The sequence below is a fragment of the Colias croceus genome, chromosome 19, assembly GCF_905220415.1.
Source record: "Colias croceus chromosome 19, ilColCroc2.1".
NCBI classification, from domain to species: domain Eukaryota; kingdom Metazoa; phylum Arthropoda; class Insecta; order Lepidoptera; family Pieridae; genus Colias; species Colias croceus.
Window position 1 is genome coordinate 4,990,331 of NC_059555.1, and position 18,139 is coordinate 5,008,469.

Genomic DNA, 18,139 nt, shown 5'->3' on the forward strand with positions numbered 1-18,139 from the left:
GGATCGAACTGCACATGGTGTGCGAATTTTATTATAATCGGTTTAGTGGTTTAGGAGTCCATTGAGGACAAACATTGTGACACGAGATTTATATATATTAAGATAAATAAATACGACGTACATGTCGTATTGTAACTGGTACTTAGGTACTAAGTTCAATTTATCACTTAATACCCTGTTAAGATTTCAAGCAACTTGTCAGTACAGAGTATTCATTAATTGCACTCTATATAGCCATAAATCACTGCAGAGATGTTAATTAAATTAATTAGGCAATGTTTTATATATTGGTTGTAGATAACTGAATAGCTTAATCAGTTTTTTGCTGTTGTTTTTGTATTTTCTAGTTGATTACATTTATGGTATTAGTAACATTGAAATTCCTAGGTGCTATGTAAAGTCATGTTGACGAACGTATAAGCTAATTGTAGTTTATGTGAATGAACTTAGTAGGACCTTAGTGTTTTTTCTTTAGCTAGAAGGCAACAAGGAAAGAGATGGGATCAATTGTTTTTGTTCTGTTATACGATGTTGTCAATTGTCAATTACAATTTACAGTATCTAGGTATGAGTAAGAAATAAATAAAAGAACAACAGAATTAATATCAGAGCTGTTTATTAACTTATAAATATTTTTACAGACTTCATAATTACACAAAATAATGGCAAGAAAGTGTTAAGAATATAACAAATACATAAAATAAATAAACATTACTTGCGAATTGTGACACATTTTACACGATAGTTAAGAAGTTAAATATATATTTACAGCAGCCTTAAGTTTAAACACGGACGGAATATCATAGCCAATACAACTAATAATATAATTTATTTTAAATCTAAAAATGACCTAAATCAGTTACATAATAGACACGTCCCAATCATTTATTCGGTGGAAAGTCAAGAGTAGTGTATGTAGGTCTCGTTCTAGGGACGGGAGGTCGTCGAACTCGCGGGTGAGTTTTTCCTCCTTCTGTGGGTTTGCTCATGCTGGTTTCACCTTCCTCGGGCAAGTATGGCGGCCGCGGGTTCAGAACCAGCGCTTTGTAAGAAGAATGCGAGTCGGCGATACTGCGGCCGTCGCCTTCGTCTCTTCTGGAAAGCTCAGAGAAGGGCGACACTGAGCGCTTCTCGATCCCGCTGGGGCCCGGTGTCTCCTCTTTAGGTTTTAAATCGTACACATTTTCTTCTTTTCTCTTCGGCTCCGCATCCTTCTTGAACTTCGTCTGTCGTTCGATGATCTCAGCCGTAGTTAAATCGGACCCTTGCACGTCCGTCTCTAGCGGCGCGGCGGTCAGCCAGGGCCTCGCCGCGTTGTTGCTGCACCAGCGTTCCTCGTTCTCGCTCGCGTCGCCCAGCAGTCCCAACTTCTCGAGGTTCTGCAGTAACAAGTTCTCGCTGGAGCTGGCGGCCCGCATCTCCGTCTTGGAGTCTTCGGCCAGGAGCAGTTCAGCGAGCGGCGGCGCGAGGCCGAGGCCGATGTTCCGCTCGTGGTACACCTCGGAGATGGTGGGGGTGAGCTCGCCGCTCAAGTGGCGCACCTGCGCCAGCGCGTCGCGCGCCGCCGCCAGCTTGGGCCGCGCGCGCTTGGACGTGGAGGGCTGCGCGTCCGGCTTGTCGTCGTCCGTGCGGCGCGGCTGAGCGGACGCCAGCTCGTAGAACGCGTCCAGGTAGCGGCGGTCGGGCCGGCGGCGCAGCACCGTGTCGTGGCCGGACGACTCCCAGTCCGAGTCGTCGGACGGCGGGCGGCGCGTGTACAGCGTGCGGATCTTGGTCTGGTGCGCGAGCGCGAGGGACACGTTCTGCGGGGCAGCGGGAGGGGAGGGTGTGAAGGCGGCGTCGCTCTCGCCCCTGTAGCGTGGATGGGGGTGCGGGTGGGGGTGCGGCGGGGCGGGCGCGGGGGCGGGGGGCGGCGCGGTGCGGCCGTCGGGCTCCCCGCGCCCCGCCTCGCCGGCGCCGCGCACGTACATGGTGAACGCGCCGCCACAGGAACCGAGGGGTAGCGGCGGCGGCGGCACTGAGCTCATGTTCTCTTCTGTTAAAAAAAACATAAAATTTATTACTGTAGTAGGTATATAGGAACCTTTTTGTTTACTTAGGTAGATACTTCTTTTTTTGAAGGAACTTTTTATTCAAAATGTTAACAAAATAAACCAAATGTTCACACATATTAAATTGTTATGTGTTCTACAACCGTTTATCTACATTTCTAAATATACTTACGTCGGTGCTGTGTGGTCTCTCCATCAGAATGTGGTTCGAGGTCTCCGTCATCGATAGATGCAAGCGACTCTACGCTGGAGCTGGATTCCAAGCTAAGACTGCGTGGCGCTTCTTGAGTATCTAATAAATAATTTATTTATTAAAATTGTATATTTTTATTTCTCATTCCCACACATACACTATATCTAATTGACATGTTCTAAACATACATTACAACAGGAATTGCAATAGCTTACTTCATCTACTATATCGAACAGTTCTGTAGCAATAAATAATTAAATAAAAAGACATTAATCATAATTTTCTACAGTTCATTAAGTAATCATATTATGAGTGCATTTACTTTCATCTTATTTTACAACAATTTTAACAACTATAAAATACCTAGGTAGGTACTACTTTTGTCCCAGTCTGTAAAGGGAACTATAATAATTCTTGTCTGCTTATTAGTTAGTTCTATTATAAAATATAACATCGTCAACGTAATAAAAATTAGAAAAAATACTCACCAAATAATGCAAGTAACGCCTGTAGCACAAACTGAATGTGCCTTCTATTGGTCGCTTTCCCGCGCAGAGTGACCTCGTCCTGTCCAACTTCAGCCAGATCGAACCCAAGAGATGCGAGCAGTTCGTGACATCCGTTGACTCGCCATAATCTAAAGTTTTTAGAATGTTTTAATTAAAAAATGTGGGTTTCCATGTGTATTCAATTTCCTGGAAAACTAAACTGAAGTAAAATTTTTTTTGGCGCACGCACCCACTCTTTAATTTTTGTTTTTATTAATTGATTAATATTGTACTTAACAAAAAAATACTGATACCTAATCTAAAAATAGATATTATGTATCACTACATAGTATAAAACAAAGTCACTTTCTCTGTCCCTACGTCCCTTTGTATGCTTAAATCTTTCAAACTACGCAACGGATTTTGATGCGTTTTTTTTTAATAGATAGAGTGATTCAAGAGGAAGGTTTTAGTACATAATTTATTAGGTTTTAGTTTGGGGGGCGAAGCCGCGGGCGGTAAGCTAGTATTGTATATGCAAAACCTTCCCTGTAAAATTATAATTATGCATAATACCTACATATTTAGATTCTGTAAAATCTGTTAGAATTTCATAGAATACCGAAAAGCAAAATTATCAATGGTCATAATAATAATTAGAATTAGAATTACATACCTACACATTTTACTTATATGGGAAGTCGGTACAATAGAACGGCATTAAACGTGTTTTAATAACAACACTTTTTAAGACAAATGTTCAACACAGGTTTATGTTTTAGGCATAACGGTATCATCAAAAAGTACCTGAAATTACTTACCTAACATTAACAGCAACTTCGATAGTATCAGTTTCACAGTTTTTGACCGTGAACTGCGAGATGACGGAGCGAATGACTCCAATGATGTCATCAGCGACGTCACCGTTCGATATTAGCTTCGATAGAGCTAGTAGTGTAGTTGAGCTTAGACCTGGATGAAGATTGCAATAAATTCCTTAATAATTCAGTCTACATAATATGGTAATCTAGTATTAAATAGTATATCTAGTACTAATCAACATTGCAAACAAAGTATTGTTGGATAAGGAACACGATTACCAATAATATTTAAAGGAATAGAAATTGGAAAAGTTTGGCAATCTAATAGACCGAACTTAAAAGAATGTGATGAGAAAAATGTAGCAGGAAATAAATAGTTTATCAATTTCATAATTAAATTTAATTTTTCTTCGGTATACACACCCAAAAGAGCTTGCAAACTGGCTGAACATTGTGTAAGTCTCTCTTCTGGATCACTTTGTGGGAAGAACACGCTGGATGGGATTCCGTTAGCCGCTGGTTCGAATCTGAATAAGATTTATTAAATCAATAACATATTCACTTAATAAAATAGATTATAAGAAAAAATATATTCCTCAAACAATATAATATTTTGTAACAAGTAAATGTTTGTCAGTGAATGCTTGTAGAACACCCATAAGTGGGCCAACCAATTTTTTTTTGTCATACAGAATTGTCATACCAGTTTTAAAATCGTTACTTTAAACTAATTCAGAAACAAAATATTTACCTGAATCCGACACTCATGAGCAGTTCCCGCCAGCCCGTAGCAGGACCGGCCTTGTTCTCGATACTCTTCTGTGTCGTGTACATCGCGTTCTTCTGTCCACGTACAATGCGCTGGAGCGACTTCTCCACTAGGTGAAGGCATACTCGTAACGCGTCTCTGTAATTAGGAAGTTTATTAGAAAATATTTTTTGGAACATCTCCCATATTATAAATATGTATGTTGTTTTTATTCTCTTAGGGTTTACCATGTCGTTGTTGTTTTATGCAAAGTGACCTGTAAGGGTAATATATAAATACATATATACAATTACGACTTGTCGGGTGTATCATTTTTTATGTGTTGAAAAATCTGTGCTGTGTGGTGGGTTGTACGTGATTTGATGTGTTGTGATGTGCTTTTGTTGCGTATGTTGTGTGGTATTCTTATTATCTTGTTAGGTTGTATCTGGTCTGCGTATTTTGATGTGTGCTGTATGTAATGTTATGTCACAGAATACAATATAATAGTAGCTAAACGCTACAGAACGGACACTCTCCGCCTCCCGCCAAAATTAATTGAACATAAACACTTACCTTCACCCCGCACGATCACGCTATAGATGGCCCGCATTTTTCCGTAAGGAAGATTGACAACATTAATCAAATTGACTTTAAGTAATTTTATTATTTTGGATTTGTGATTATCGTTTTTCGTAGAAAATGGTTAGATATTATGCTGTTGCCAACCCACACATTTGCACTCTCTACAGTGTGACTGTCAAAACGATAATTTTGTATGGAGTGTCCGGGGTGTGGTATAAGTGACCTGCTTGTAATTTGGTGTCATGTATTGTTTGCTTTATGTGCTATGTGGTAATGTATCGTGTGTACCGGCAGCGGTCGGGCGCGGCGAGCAGCTCGCAGAGCGCCTGGCCGAGCAGCGCCACCTTGTTGCTGAGCCGCACGTTGGCGCCGACGAGCGCGCAGCCGGCCCAGTGCGCCGGGTGCGCGAAGTGCTTCGTGTGACGCACTGTTTGCATGCCGTCGCCCAACGCCCTAGTTAGAGAATCGTTATTAAAGTATGAGTTGTTTGGTCCGAGTGAGCTGTTGGGAACGTCAAACTTTAATTCAGTGTTGGAATCAGAAAAAACGGTTTTCAATAAAACTGACTTATTTAGGAGAAGTAAGTTTTTAACCATCTTCAAAGACAGAGGAGATTCTTATTCTTTTTATGGTAGGTACCTATTAGATATATTTTTACCACCTCCTTGTTACAGTGGTTGACGCGTGAGCGTAGCACCGAGGGGTCCTGGGTTTGATTCCCGGTGGAGACGAAGAAAAAAAAAAAAATGTTGTGTGGTTTTATGAAACCACGGTAAAAGTGAAACTTAGGCACAAAATTATCGTATTTGTACGATAATTATTTTGGTCTACTCGAAGGAGCGGTCTACTTGGTCTACTCGGTAATAGGTTTGGTCTACTCGAAGGTGCGGTCTACTTGGTCTACTCGGTAATAGATTTGGTCTACTCGAATGTGCGGTCTACTTGGTCTACTCGGAAATTGATGTAGTCTACTCGGAAATTGGTGTGGTGAGTGGTCTACTTGGTCTACTCGGTGAAGGTACGGTCTACTTGGTCTACTCGGTGAAGGTGCGGTCTACTTGGTCTTCTCTGTGAAGGTGCGGTCTACTTGTTCTACTCGGAATTTGGTGTGGTATACTTGGTCTACTCGGTAATAGGTTTGGTCTACTCAAAGGTGCGGTCTACTTGGTCTATTTGGTAATAGGTATGGTCTACTCGAAGGAGCGGTCTAATTGGTCTACTCGGTAAAAGGTTTGGTCTACTCGAATGTGCGGTCTACTTGGTCTACTCGGTAATAGGTTTGGTCTACTCGAAGGTGCTGTCTACTAGGTCTACTCGGTAATAGGTTTGGTCTACTCGAAGGTGCGGTCTACTTGGTCTATTTGGTAATAGGTATGGTCTACTCGAAGGAGCGGTCTAATTGGTCTACTCGGTAATAGGTTTGGTCTACTCGAATGTGCGATCTACTTGTTCTACTCGGTAATAGGTTTGGTCTACTCGAAGGTGCGGTCTACTTGGTCTACTTGGTAATCTAGGTGCGGTCTACTTGGTCTACTCGGTAATAGCCAATAGGTATGGTCTACTCGAATGTACGGTCTACTTGGTCTACTCGGTAATAGGTTTGGTCTACTCGAATGTGCGGTCTACTTGGTCTACTCGGAAATTGATGTAGTCTACTCGGAAATTGGTGTGGTCTACTTGGTCTACTCGGTGAAGGTATGGTCTACTTGGTTTATTCGGTGAAGGTGCGGTCTACTTGGTCTTCTCTGTGAAAGTGCGGTCAACTTGTTCTACTCGGAAATTGATGTAGTCTACTCGGAAATTGGTGTGGTCTACTTGGTCTACTCGGTGAAGGTACGGTCTACTTGGTCTACTCGGTGAAGGTGCGGTCTACTTGGTCTTCTCTATGAAAGTGCGATCTACTTGTTCTACTCGGAATTTGGTGTGGTATACTTGGTCTACTCGGAATTTGGTGTGGTATACTTGGTCTACTCGGTGAAGGTGCGGTCTACTTGGTCTACTCGGAAATTGATGTGGTCTACTTGGTCTATTCGATAATAGGATTGGTCTACTTGGACTAATCGGTGCGGTCTACTTGGTCTACTCGGAAATTGATGTGGTCTACTTGGTCTATTCGATAATAGGATTGGTCTACTTGGACTAATCGGTGCGGTCTACTTGGTCTACTCGGTAATAGGTTTGGTCTACTCGAAGGTGTGGTCTACTTGGTCTACTTGGTAATCTAGGTATGGTCTACTCAAAGGAGCGGTCTAATTGGTCTACTCGGTCATAGGTTTGGTCTCCTCGAATGTACGGTCTACTTGGTCTACTCGGTAATAGGTTTGGTCTACTCGAATGTGCGGTCTACTTGGTCTACTCGGAAATTGATGTAGTCTACTCGGAAATTGGTGTGGTCTACTTGGTCTACTCGGTGAAGGCACGGTCTACTTGGTCTACTCGGTGAAAGTGCGGTCTACTTGGTCTTCTCTGTGAAGGTGCGGTCTACTTGTTCTACTCGGAATTTGGTGTTGTATACTTGGTCTACTCGGAATTTGGTGTGGTATACTTGGTCTACTCGGTGAAGGTGCGGTCTACTTGGTCTACTCTGAAATTGATGTGGTCTACTTGGTCTATTCGATAACAGGATTGGTCTACTTGGTCTACTCGGTAATAGGATTAGTCTACTCGAAGGTGTGGTATACCTGGTCTACTCGGTAATAGGTATGGTCTACTCGGTAATAGGTATGGTCTACTCGAAGGAGCGGATGAAACCCCGGTAAAATGAAATTGTTCGAACGGTTCGGAACACTGCTTTGTGTGTGGTCTATTGGTGTGGTATACTTGGTCTACTCGGTGAAGGTGCGGTCTACTTGGTCTACTCGGAAATTGATGTGGTCTACTTGGTCTATTCGATAATAGGATTGGTCTACTTGGACTAATCGGTGAAAGTGCGGTCTACTTGGTCTACTCGGTAATAGGTTTGGTCTACTCGAAGGTGCGGTCTACTTGGTCTACTCGGAAATTGATGTAGTCTACTCGGAAATTGGTGTGGTCTACTTGGTCTACTCGGTGAAGGTACGGTCTACTTGGTCTACTCGGTGAAGGTGCGGTCTACTTGGTCTTCTCTGTGAAGGTGCAGTCTACTTGGTCTACTCGGAAATTGATGTGGTCTACTTGGTCTATTCGATAATAGGATTGGTCTACTTGGTCTACTCGGTAATAGGATTAGTCTACTCGAAGGTGTGGTCTACTTGGTCGACTCGGTAATAGGTATGGTCTACTTGGACTAATCGGTGAAGGTGCGGTCTACTTGGTCTACTCGGTAATAGGTTTGGTCTACTCGAAGGTGCGGTCTACTTGGTCTACTCGGTAATAGGTATGGTCTACTCGAAGGTGCGGTCTAATTGGTCTACTCGGTAATAGGTTTGGTTTACTCGAAGGAGCGGTCTACTTCGTCTACTCGGTAATAGGTTTGGTCTACTCGAAGGTGCAGTCTACTTGGTCTACTCGGTAATAGGTATGGTCTACCTACTCGGCCTACTCGGTGAAGGTGAGGTCATGGCGACATATCCAAGGGTGTGGTTTTATGAAACCCCGGTAAAATGAAATTGTTCGAACGGTTCGGAACACTGCTTTGTGTAGCGCATGTCGCGTGCCGAGTAGGTAATACCTACTCGGTTGCCGCGATACACGCGACATGCGCTACACAGACCAAAAAGTTTGAGGCGATGTAATAAAAGTTTCACTTTAAAAAATTTCTTGGTCTGGTAGGACACAGAAGGCTGATCACCTACTTGTCCCTAAAGAAAATCGATCAGTGAAACAGATGTATAACCCAACCAGCAAAGATGTCCTATAACAATAACTTACAACACTAAAAAGCTTTTTAAATGACGTATAACAGTGTCGCGGTGACAAGCTTGTTGTATAATAGCGTTTAATGAGATGATTTTGCTCTATATGTGAGTGGTCAGAGTTATAGGACTGTTTAACTGTATAAAAGAGTTAATAAATCTGTTATGTATTAATGTAGTAAAATGCGACACTTACGCGAGATATACGGCCTACAAGAGAGTTTCTTTCTCTTTAAAACAACAAAAACCTGCCATATTGTCAGCACCGTATCGTAAATTAATTTAAGGGTTCTATTTAATAAAATCATGGATTTAGAACATATGTAAGACAAGTAAGTAAGGATTGACAGACAAGACAGACAAATTCAAGGTGAGGCTTCGAATACGGACAATGATTCCGTACAATCTGTTACATCCTATGAACAAAACCAATTAAACAGCCATCATGTGGTTTGTGATAATTCAGAAGCAGACCATTCAGACTCTAGTGTTCTGCTTGACACTTCGGGATCGGAATCTAAAAATCGGAATTTACACTAGAAAATACAAAAAAAAAATGTTATGGGTTTTCTATTTACATCAGGGAACCCTACTAATTTAATCCAGTTTAAGGCATGACAGTTGTCAAAACTACGTTCGTTTGCGGTTGTATAATAGCCACGGAGTTGCTATTTGGCATCCTATACAGCAATTTGGTGTAAAATTAGTTTTTAATTACTTAAAACTCAATAATTCGAGGGGGGCATTAAAAAAACAGCGTAATTATGCATATAATCTATCAGTTAAATTTCATTCGCCAGTCAGTTTATGTATCTAACATAATTAACAGCGTAACAAAAATTAATACTCGACACCACGATGATGGTTCCTATAGTCATTTACTCGTATTATCAACTGGTACACGATTTACCATTTTGTACTATAATTGTAGCGTCGCGGTGGCTCGTACATTGCAACTTCGTGCTACAAAAGATTTGCTGTTACTCTTAAAACACAACTTCGCGCTGTAACAGCATCGCGGTTCCTTTTATATCACTACTTCGCTCTATAACAGCATCGCGATTCTATAAGTGTACTCTTCTATAGGTCCAAATGGCATCTGAGTTGCTGCTACAGCAACACAATACCATCAAATGGCTTTATAAATGCGCCACTTTGGGGTTTATACAACGTTCTTATCACCCTTATAGGACTACCAATTAGCACCTCTGAAACGTTCTTATCTCTTCTATAGAGCAACGATTTGTTGGTTGGGAATGCATCTGCCCCTTACCCCACTTGGGGACATGGGACTTCACTTTACACTTTGTATATTATATTTTTAAATATTCCAAACACACAACAGACTATGCAGATTCCACTTTTTCTTTAGTCAGTTTACTTATACTCGTCTAGTCACACGTCACTCACTTGGCCACGCGGCTGCCCTGCAGCAGCGCGGAGTAGAGCGCGCGGTACAGTATCTTGGCGGCGGTGTCCTGCGGCGGCGGCCACAGCGCGAGCAGCACGGCCTGCGCGCCCGCCGCCAGCAGCGCGCGGCACAGGCGCGACACGCCCGACCCCGCGCAGCTCACCGCACCGCACTCTTCTGTGTCTTGGAGGACGGAGCTGGATGGCGCGCACGATATCACCACCTGGTTTATGGCATTGAGATATACATAATATGGAGACGACACTGCCTACATCACTTATGTTCCGCTCAACATACGCCATATGACGTAACTGCACGCTCATTTTTTATTTATTTTAAAGTGAAACGCATCAAATATGCCTTCGTGTGTGTTACGATATTGCACAAATAATACGGAAAAGTGCAAAGGAATAACTTTCATCGGTAAGTACCTAAGAAGATAATAATTTTTAAAACTTAGAGCAAAAAAATGGCGCACAGATTTTGTTCGTGGTGTCTCCTCCATACGTAGTAATATTATCTCAATTGTTTATGGACATTTGTTTGACGCTTTTATTTGGCAATAAAGAAAGATAGACTTAAAAACTGCGGGGACATTCGTGATAAAGATTGGAGCGCGCGGCTCGACAAGCTTAACCTTGGGCGCACTATGAGTTGGTGATGTGATGACATAAGCAAGGTAAAAAATTGGCGGCAAGAAACGAACAATTGGGCTTGTGGAGGCTATCTCTATCTATCTATCAGAAGTCTACCAGAAGACAGGCAAGGTTGAAAAGAGAGTAAAACCTCAAATAATAATAGAATACAAAAAACGTACAATGATGCTTTAATGGGCATCATATCAGTCTGTATTGGAAGGAAAGTTTTTGCAACATTGTTTACTTGCGGATGAAAACGTTTATTGGATTGTATACTCTGTTAGGCAATTAGCGAATGAAGTAAAATATAAATTAAAAAATAAGAATATTCAAAAAATGTGTGAGGTTATAAAAAAATTCTTACCAATCTTGCGGTCAGTTTTAAATTCATGATTTCTGATGCTGTTAATATAAATTCTGAAGCAGGCGGTAATTCTTCATTACTAGGTGGCAGCTCAGCATCTGCAGCAGAATTATTTTTTAATTCATATAAATTACCTACATAATTTCAATAAGTTGAGAGTAATAATTCAAAACATGACTTACGTTCTTCCTCATTTTCTGTAGAAGTATCAGCGGCGTTGCTTCCGACACTGGTATTCAAGAGACGTTTGGCTTGTGAATCCACCTAAACAAAGTATCATTTGTTAACTAGTTTCATACTAAACCACAGAATACATAATAGTAGCTAAACGCTACAGATAACAGAACGGACACTCTCCGCCTCCCGCCAAAATTAAACACTTACCTGACCCCGCACAATCAGTCTAAAAATGGTCCATATTTTTCTACAGGGACGATATGCCACGAAGATTGACAACATTAATCAAATTGACTTAAAGTAATTTTATTATTTTGGATTTGTGATTATCGTTTTTCGTAGAAAATGGTTAGATATTGTGCTGTTTACGGATGTATTTCATCAGAAAAACGCGATTTTTTTACGCTAGTCAAAAATGTGCCAACCATAAAGTGTTAACACACACACATTTGCAGTCTCTACAGTGTGACTGTCAAAACGATAATTTTGTATGGAGTGTCCGGGGTGTGACTAAACTAAACATTATATAAGTAGGAACAGTGTGTTTTAATTTATAATTATAATTTATTTGAGGTGTATTTTGAAAGGGACAGAAATTTTAGGGAAATAATCGAAATAATCTTAATCTTACCACTTCTCCAGGGCTGAGTACGATGCCAGGAGTCTTCCAGCACACGTGTGTAGCAAAGTGGATACATTCTGCTTGCGGAAGTTGAGCTAACACTGCTTCCTTTGACGCCTGTTTAAAAAAATAATAATCAGGGAGAATATTTTTTAGACATATTTATTAATTATTACGTGAAGAAGTAACAAGCTATGGATTCAATTGTGCACCAGTCCATTTTTTCTATATTTTGTCGATTGATTCCTAATTTTACAAAGTGACAATAATTGTTTATAAAACATACCTGATAATCAGTAAGCGGCGTGACTCTCAACATATCGGCAACAAGTTCAGCTTCCTTCAATAGAGCAGGGTGAGCCGCCCAGCGAGTGCCACCAACACGCGGCCCTCCTACTACGAGGCAACGCATTCCAGACTCGTTGTTGGCACCTGTAGGAAAATGAATTAAAATATTTATGTGAAAATCTCAAGTTTTATCATGTGATGTTTATACACATCACATATGCGTAGTAAATATTAAAAAAAAAAGTTTTAAATTGTCCGCTGCAAAACTATGCCTTCGCGTGTATTAGGCAGACTTTCCTAATGGGTGATACAATTTTGAACATTACTACTACGAAATAAGGTGCTTATTTCAATGAATATTCTATGCAACGCCGGCAGCGTTTTTTACAACCTTCTAAGATTATAGGTCAAAATCTTAGAAGGTTGTCAAAAACGCTTGCATAAGTCAATGTTAATAACTTTACGGTAATAAATATGGAAGATTTGGCGTATTATTAATACCCACCTGACCCTCCAGTGACAGTATAGGCAAACACACTAACCATTGTTGGTTCGTTTATTATCACCTGGCTCCCCAGAGACCCGCACACACTCACCGTGCTGTTTACTATGGGTCGTGCGTTATATTATCCTGGTCTCCTAGCGTCAGTAGATGCACACACACTCACCGTGCTGTTTACTATGGGTCGTGCGTTATATTATCCTGGTCTCCTAGCATCAGTAGATGCACACACACTCACCGTGCTCACCGCTGGGCCGCTGCGCTAGGTGCGCGTGCCGCACATGCCGCAGGTGGCGCAGCGCGGGCGCGGCTCGCAGCGCGTACCGCTCGCACAGCGGCTCGCCGTCTGCACCGCGCAGTGCTCCCCACGGACACGCGAACAGCGCGCCCTCTACACACAGCGCAACCTCGCGCCGCCCGCCGCAACCGCGACCGCCTGAACCGGACCCTGCTGTTAATGAAAAGAGTGAAATGACGTCACACCATCACACACATTCATTGTGAAATTGCGCCGCGCATTTAAGTATTAATCGAAAACTAAGGTCTCATCGAAATAATTCCTTCGTTTAGATTTTTAATACCTATACCTTTCCAGCAGCGGCTTCGTCCATGTAGTCAAAGAAAAACCCACATAGTTCCCATTCCCGTGGGATTTGCGGAGGATTTTAAAACGTATATGTCCTTTGTCAGGTCTCAAGCTATCTCTGTACCAAATTTGAAATATATACAAGCAGTACTTTTTTAGTTTAACCCGGACATGCATAGAGACAAATAGACAAAAATTCTAAAAACTATTTTTGGCTTCGACATCGATTGTGGATCACACCCTAAGTATTCTTTTAAAATATAAACAATGTACAGTTTTGGCTTGAACATATTTTGTTTGAGGACCTTTTTAAATTTAAATTTTTAAAATTTAAGTTTTTCCATACACAATTTATTTCTTGCCTCTGAACTAGCAATACTCTACGAAGTCTATGTAGCTTGCGTTGGCAAAATATCGACAAAATACAGAACAATAAATAAACGAGAGAGCAAAATTTTTTTCTGTTTTTATTTTTTGGGTTATTTATTAAGATTTGTAAAAAGTCATAGAACAATTAGTGTTGTCGGGATTGATGTAGTGAAGCTGGCTGCAAGAAGTGATGTGCTAATTTTCATTCAATGTATACTAATTCATTTCGTATATTTTATTTATGATTTTATGTCACTCTTACCGTGATTATTATTACACGACGCTGGTAGAAGATCTTCAAATGGCGCGAGTAGCATTTGATACAAAGTAGTGAGGCATGGTGGGCCCTGCCACGATGGTTGTTTCTTTCGTGGACAGTGTATACTTGATCTGGATAAAAATATTGTAATTTTAAATACACATTTTAAGCACATATTATTTTTTTTGTTGTTAGATTTTTCTGATATCTAATAACTATTTATATCAGTGCTTGAAAGTAAACAAAAAAATGCATTATACCTTGTAGATCCTTGTAAACTGGCAACGGATCCGGCCACTGAGCCGCCGACGGATCCCACACTGAATAATGAACTCAAGGAGTAGTTCGACGAATTCAATAAATGGTTACGATTTACCTGCAATTAACACAGATGTACATATTATATGGATCTAAATTATGGAAATGGTATGAAAAACGAAAGGTAACAAGGATAGGGCAACATAGAACATATTAAATGAAAATAGAACGAAATACGAAAAAAAAAAATGTTGTGTGGTTTTATGAAACCACGGTAAAAGTGAAACTTAGGCACAAAATTATCGTATTTGTACGATAATTATTTTGGTCTACTCGAAGGAGCGGTCTACTTGGTCTACTCGGTAATAGGTTTGGTCTACTCGAAGGTGCGGTCTACTTGGTCTACTCGGTAATAGATTTGGTCTACTCGAATGTGCGGTCTACTTGGTCTACTCGGAAATTGATGTAGTCTACTCGGAAATTGGTGTGGTGAGTGGTCTACTTGGTCTACTCGGTGAAGGTACGGTCTACTTGGTCTACTCGGTGAAGGTGCGGTCTACTTGGTCTTCTCTGTGAAGGTGCGGTCTACTTGTTCTACTCGGAATTTGGTGTGGTATACTTGGTCTACTCGGTAATAGGTTTGGTCTACTCAAAGGTGCGGTCTACTTGGTCTATTTGGTAATAGGTATGGTCTACTCGAAGGAGCGGTCTAATTGGTCTACTCGGTAAAAGGTTTGGTCTACTCGAATGTGCGGTCTACTTGGTCTACTCGGTAATAGGTTTGGTCTACTCGAAGGTGCTGTCTACTAGGTCTACTCGGTAATAGGTTTGGTCTACTCGAAGGTGCGGTCTACTTGGTCTATTTGGTAATAGGTATGGTCTACTCGAAGGAGCGGTCTAATTGGTCTACTCGGTAATAGGTTTGGTCTACTCGAATGTGCGATCTACTTGTTCTACTCGGTAATAGGTTTGGTCTACTCGAAGGTGCGGTCTACTTGGTCTACTTGGTAATCTAGGTGCGGTCTACTTGGTCTACTCGGTAATAGCCAATAGGTATGGTCTACTCGAATGTACGGTCTACTTGGTCTACTCGGTAATAGGTTTGGTCTACTCGAATGTGCGGTCTACTTGGTCTACTCGGAAATTGATGTAGTCTACTCGGAAATTGGTGTGGTCTACTTGGTCTACTCGGTGAAGGTATGGTCTACTTGGTTTATTCGGTGAAAGTGCGGTCTACTTGGTCTTCTCTGTGAAGGTGCGGTCTACTTGTTCTACTCGGAATTTGGTGTTGTATACTTGGTCTACTCGGAATTTGGTGTGGTATACTTGGTCTACTCGGTGAAGGTGCGGTCTACTTGGTCTACTCTGAAATTGATGTGGTCTACTTGGTCTATTCGATAACAGGATTGGTCTACTTGGTCTACTCGGTAATAGGATTAGTCTACTCGAAGGTGTGGTATACCTGGTCTACTCGGTAATAGGTATGGTCTACTCGGTAATAGGTATGGTCTACTCGAAGGAGCGGATGAAACCCCGGTAAAATGAAATTGTTCGAACGGTTCGGAACACTGCTTTGTGTGTGGTCTATTGGTGTGGTATACTTGGTCTACTCGGTGAAGGTGCGGTCTACTTGGTCTACTCGGAAATTGATGTGGTCTACTTGGTCTATTCGATAATAGGATTGGTCTACTTGGACTAATCGGTGAAAGTGCGGTCTACTTGGTCTACTCGGTAATAGGTTTGGTCTACTCGAAGGTGCGGTCTACTTGGTCTACTCGGAAATTGATGTAGTCTACTCGGAAATTGGTGTGGTCTACTTGGTCTACTCGGTGAAGGTACGGTCTACTTGGTCTACTCGGTGAAGGTGCGGTCTACTTGGTCTTCTCTGTGAAGGTGCAGTCTACTTGGTCTACTCGGAAATTGATGTGGTCTACTTGGTCTATTCGATAATAGGATTGGTCTACTTGGTCTACTCGGTAATAGGATTAGTCTACTCGAAGGTGTGGTCTACTTGGTCGACTCGGTAATAGGTATGGTCTACTTGGACTAATCGGTGAAGGTGCGGTCTACTTGGTCTACTCGGTAATAGGTTTGGTCTACTCGAAGGTGCGGTCTACTTGGTCTACTCGGTAATAGGTATGGTCTACTCGAAGGTGCGGTCTAATTGGTCTACTCGGTAATAGGTTTGGTTTACTCGAAGGAGCGGTCTACTTCGTCTACTCGGTAATAGGTTTGGTCTACTCGAAGGTGCAGTCTACTTGGTCTACTCGGTAATAGGTATGGTCTACCTACTCGGCCTACTCGGTGAAGGTGAGGTCATGGCGACATATCCAAGGGTGTGGTTTTATGAAACCCCGGTAAAATGAAATTGTTCGAACGGTTCGGAACACTGCTTTGTGTAGCGCATGTCGCGTGCCGAGTAGGTAATACCTACTCGGTTGCCGCGATACACGCGACATGCGCTACACAGACCAAAAAGTTTGAGGCGATGTAATAAAAGTTTCACTTTAAATACGAACATTTAGTTAAGCTCACCTTACAAAAAAAAACGACGTGTGGCACTCGGGGACTGCCGCGGTAAAGCTATGCCTTCAAGCCACACCTCCGGCCGTCGGAGTGGGGAGCGTGAGGTTTTTTCGTTACGGAATTTCTTGATTCGGTCCCCGTGCTCAAGGCCCACGATAGAAGCTATGCAATAGCTTAAAAATATTAATATAATATTATCAACTCACAATCCTAGCGAGCCCAGTGTTGGGTCGGTCGTCAGTCCTCTCATCATCTCCCCGCTCGGCCGCGCCGCGCACCCAGCGCGACCACTCGCTGATGCACCGCTCTAGCTTGCCGCTGTCTGTTTGGAATTATTATAAACTGTATTATATAACTATATCTCCATACTATATATAATATTATAAATGCGAAAGTAACTCTGTCTGTCTGTTACTCAATCACGCCTTAACTACGAAACCAATTTGCATGAAATTTGGTATAGAGATATTTTGATACCCGAGAAAGGACATAGGCTACTTTTTACCACGGGACATAGGATGATAGGTTTTATCCCGGAAATCCCACGGGAACGGGAAGAAGAACGGGAAGAAGAAGAACTTCGGTAGAAAGCTAGTAAACTATATAATTATATATAATATGTTCAAATGTACATTTTCCACGTTAGATGAACCAAATAAAACGATCAAGAACATTGATTTAGGATGCGGGATCGATAAGAGAAATAAACTTAAGTGGTATCAAGGGACACCCGGATGGATCAAAAATACTAAAATAACTGTCTTGTTGTAAGAGAGAGGGGATACAGACAGAGAAACTTACAACTATAGCAAAGAATGTTGTTACAACTTTTGGTCTCCATTGCGTCTACCCCCCTTTCGCAACGACTTGTAGAAAAAAACTAAGTTTTCACATTAAAAATATTGGAATAGATTTGCTTTCGATGTCTTTTGTCATGAAATCATCTTGAAAGTTGTGTATCAGAGTGGAAGATGACTGAAAACTGAAAAAACTTACTCATATTAGCCTGTAGATCATCTGGGCTGATGTCTGGTAAACTATTGTCGCCGTCTTCTGACTGTTCCATCAATGATACTTGGTGGAAGCGCACGATGCCTGGAATAAATTTTCTATCACACAAAGTTCATAGCAAGGTATTATTTACGAATAACTGTAAAAAAGTTTATACATAAGAAGAATATAAAAATTTTGTACCTATTTTTCTCAAGCAAATAATCGGTAGAAACAAGGACCACTACCTTATCTTATAATCATACCTTTATGTGGTTGCAATAGCCAAGAATATAGTCTTCCAGCAGCCAAGCTGTAGTACAATATAGGTGCCTTCTGTTTGTTCACAACTTCTAGGATCTGGTCCACTGTGCTTGGGTTCCATTGATCTGGGACTTCTTTGGCCGATTCCTCTGCTACGTTCCTATAC

General features: G+C 41.6%; 1 protein-coding gene across 2 annotated transcripts in view; it reads right to left on the reverse strand.

The window, feature by feature from the left end:
* Positions 1-599: 599 nt before the first annotated feature.
* The window catches only part of LOC123700463 (tetratricopeptide repeat protein 28), a 63,108-nt gene continuing 45,568 nt past the window's right edge, over positions 600-18,139 (reverse strand). The window contains exons 25-42 of one of the 2 annotated variants that reach the window (XM_045647678.1): positions 17,976-18,133; positions 17,716-17,814; positions 16,926-17,041; positions 14,196-14,311; positions 13,939-14,066; positions 12,960-13,169; positions 12,218-12,363; positions 11,941-12,048; positions 11,315-11,396; positions 11,133-11,230; positions 10,130-10,353; positions 5,175-5,339; positions 4,305-4,460; positions 3,977-4,080; positions 3,554-3,704; positions 2,733-2,881; positions 2,224-2,343; positions 600-2,035 (exon numbers count right to left, since the gene is read on the reverse strand). In XM_045647678.1, coding sequence (XP_045503634.1) covers positions 882-2,035; positions 2,224-2,343; positions 2,733-2,881; positions 3,554-3,704; positions 3,977-4,080; positions 4,305-4,460; positions 5,175-5,339; positions 10,130-10,353; positions 11,133-11,230; positions 11,315-11,396; positions 11,941-12,048; positions 12,218-12,363; positions 12,960-13,169; positions 13,939-14,066; positions 14,196-14,311; positions 16,926-17,041; positions 17,716-17,814; positions 17,976-18,133 — 3,484 coding nt within the window. In that variant the 3' untranslated portion in view covers positions 600-881. Of the gene's footprint in view, positions 2,036-2,223; positions 2,344-2,732; positions 2,882-3,553; positions 3,705-3,976; positions 4,081-4,304; positions 4,461-5,174; positions 5,340-10,129; positions 10,354-11,132; positions 11,231-11,314; positions 11,397-11,940; positions 12,049-12,217; positions 12,364-12,959; positions 13,173-13,938; positions 14,067-14,195; positions 14,312-16,925; positions 17,042-17,715; positions 17,815-17,975; positions 18,134-18,139 lie in introns of both variants that reach the window. The other variant, XM_045647677.1, reaches the window with a different exon arrangement.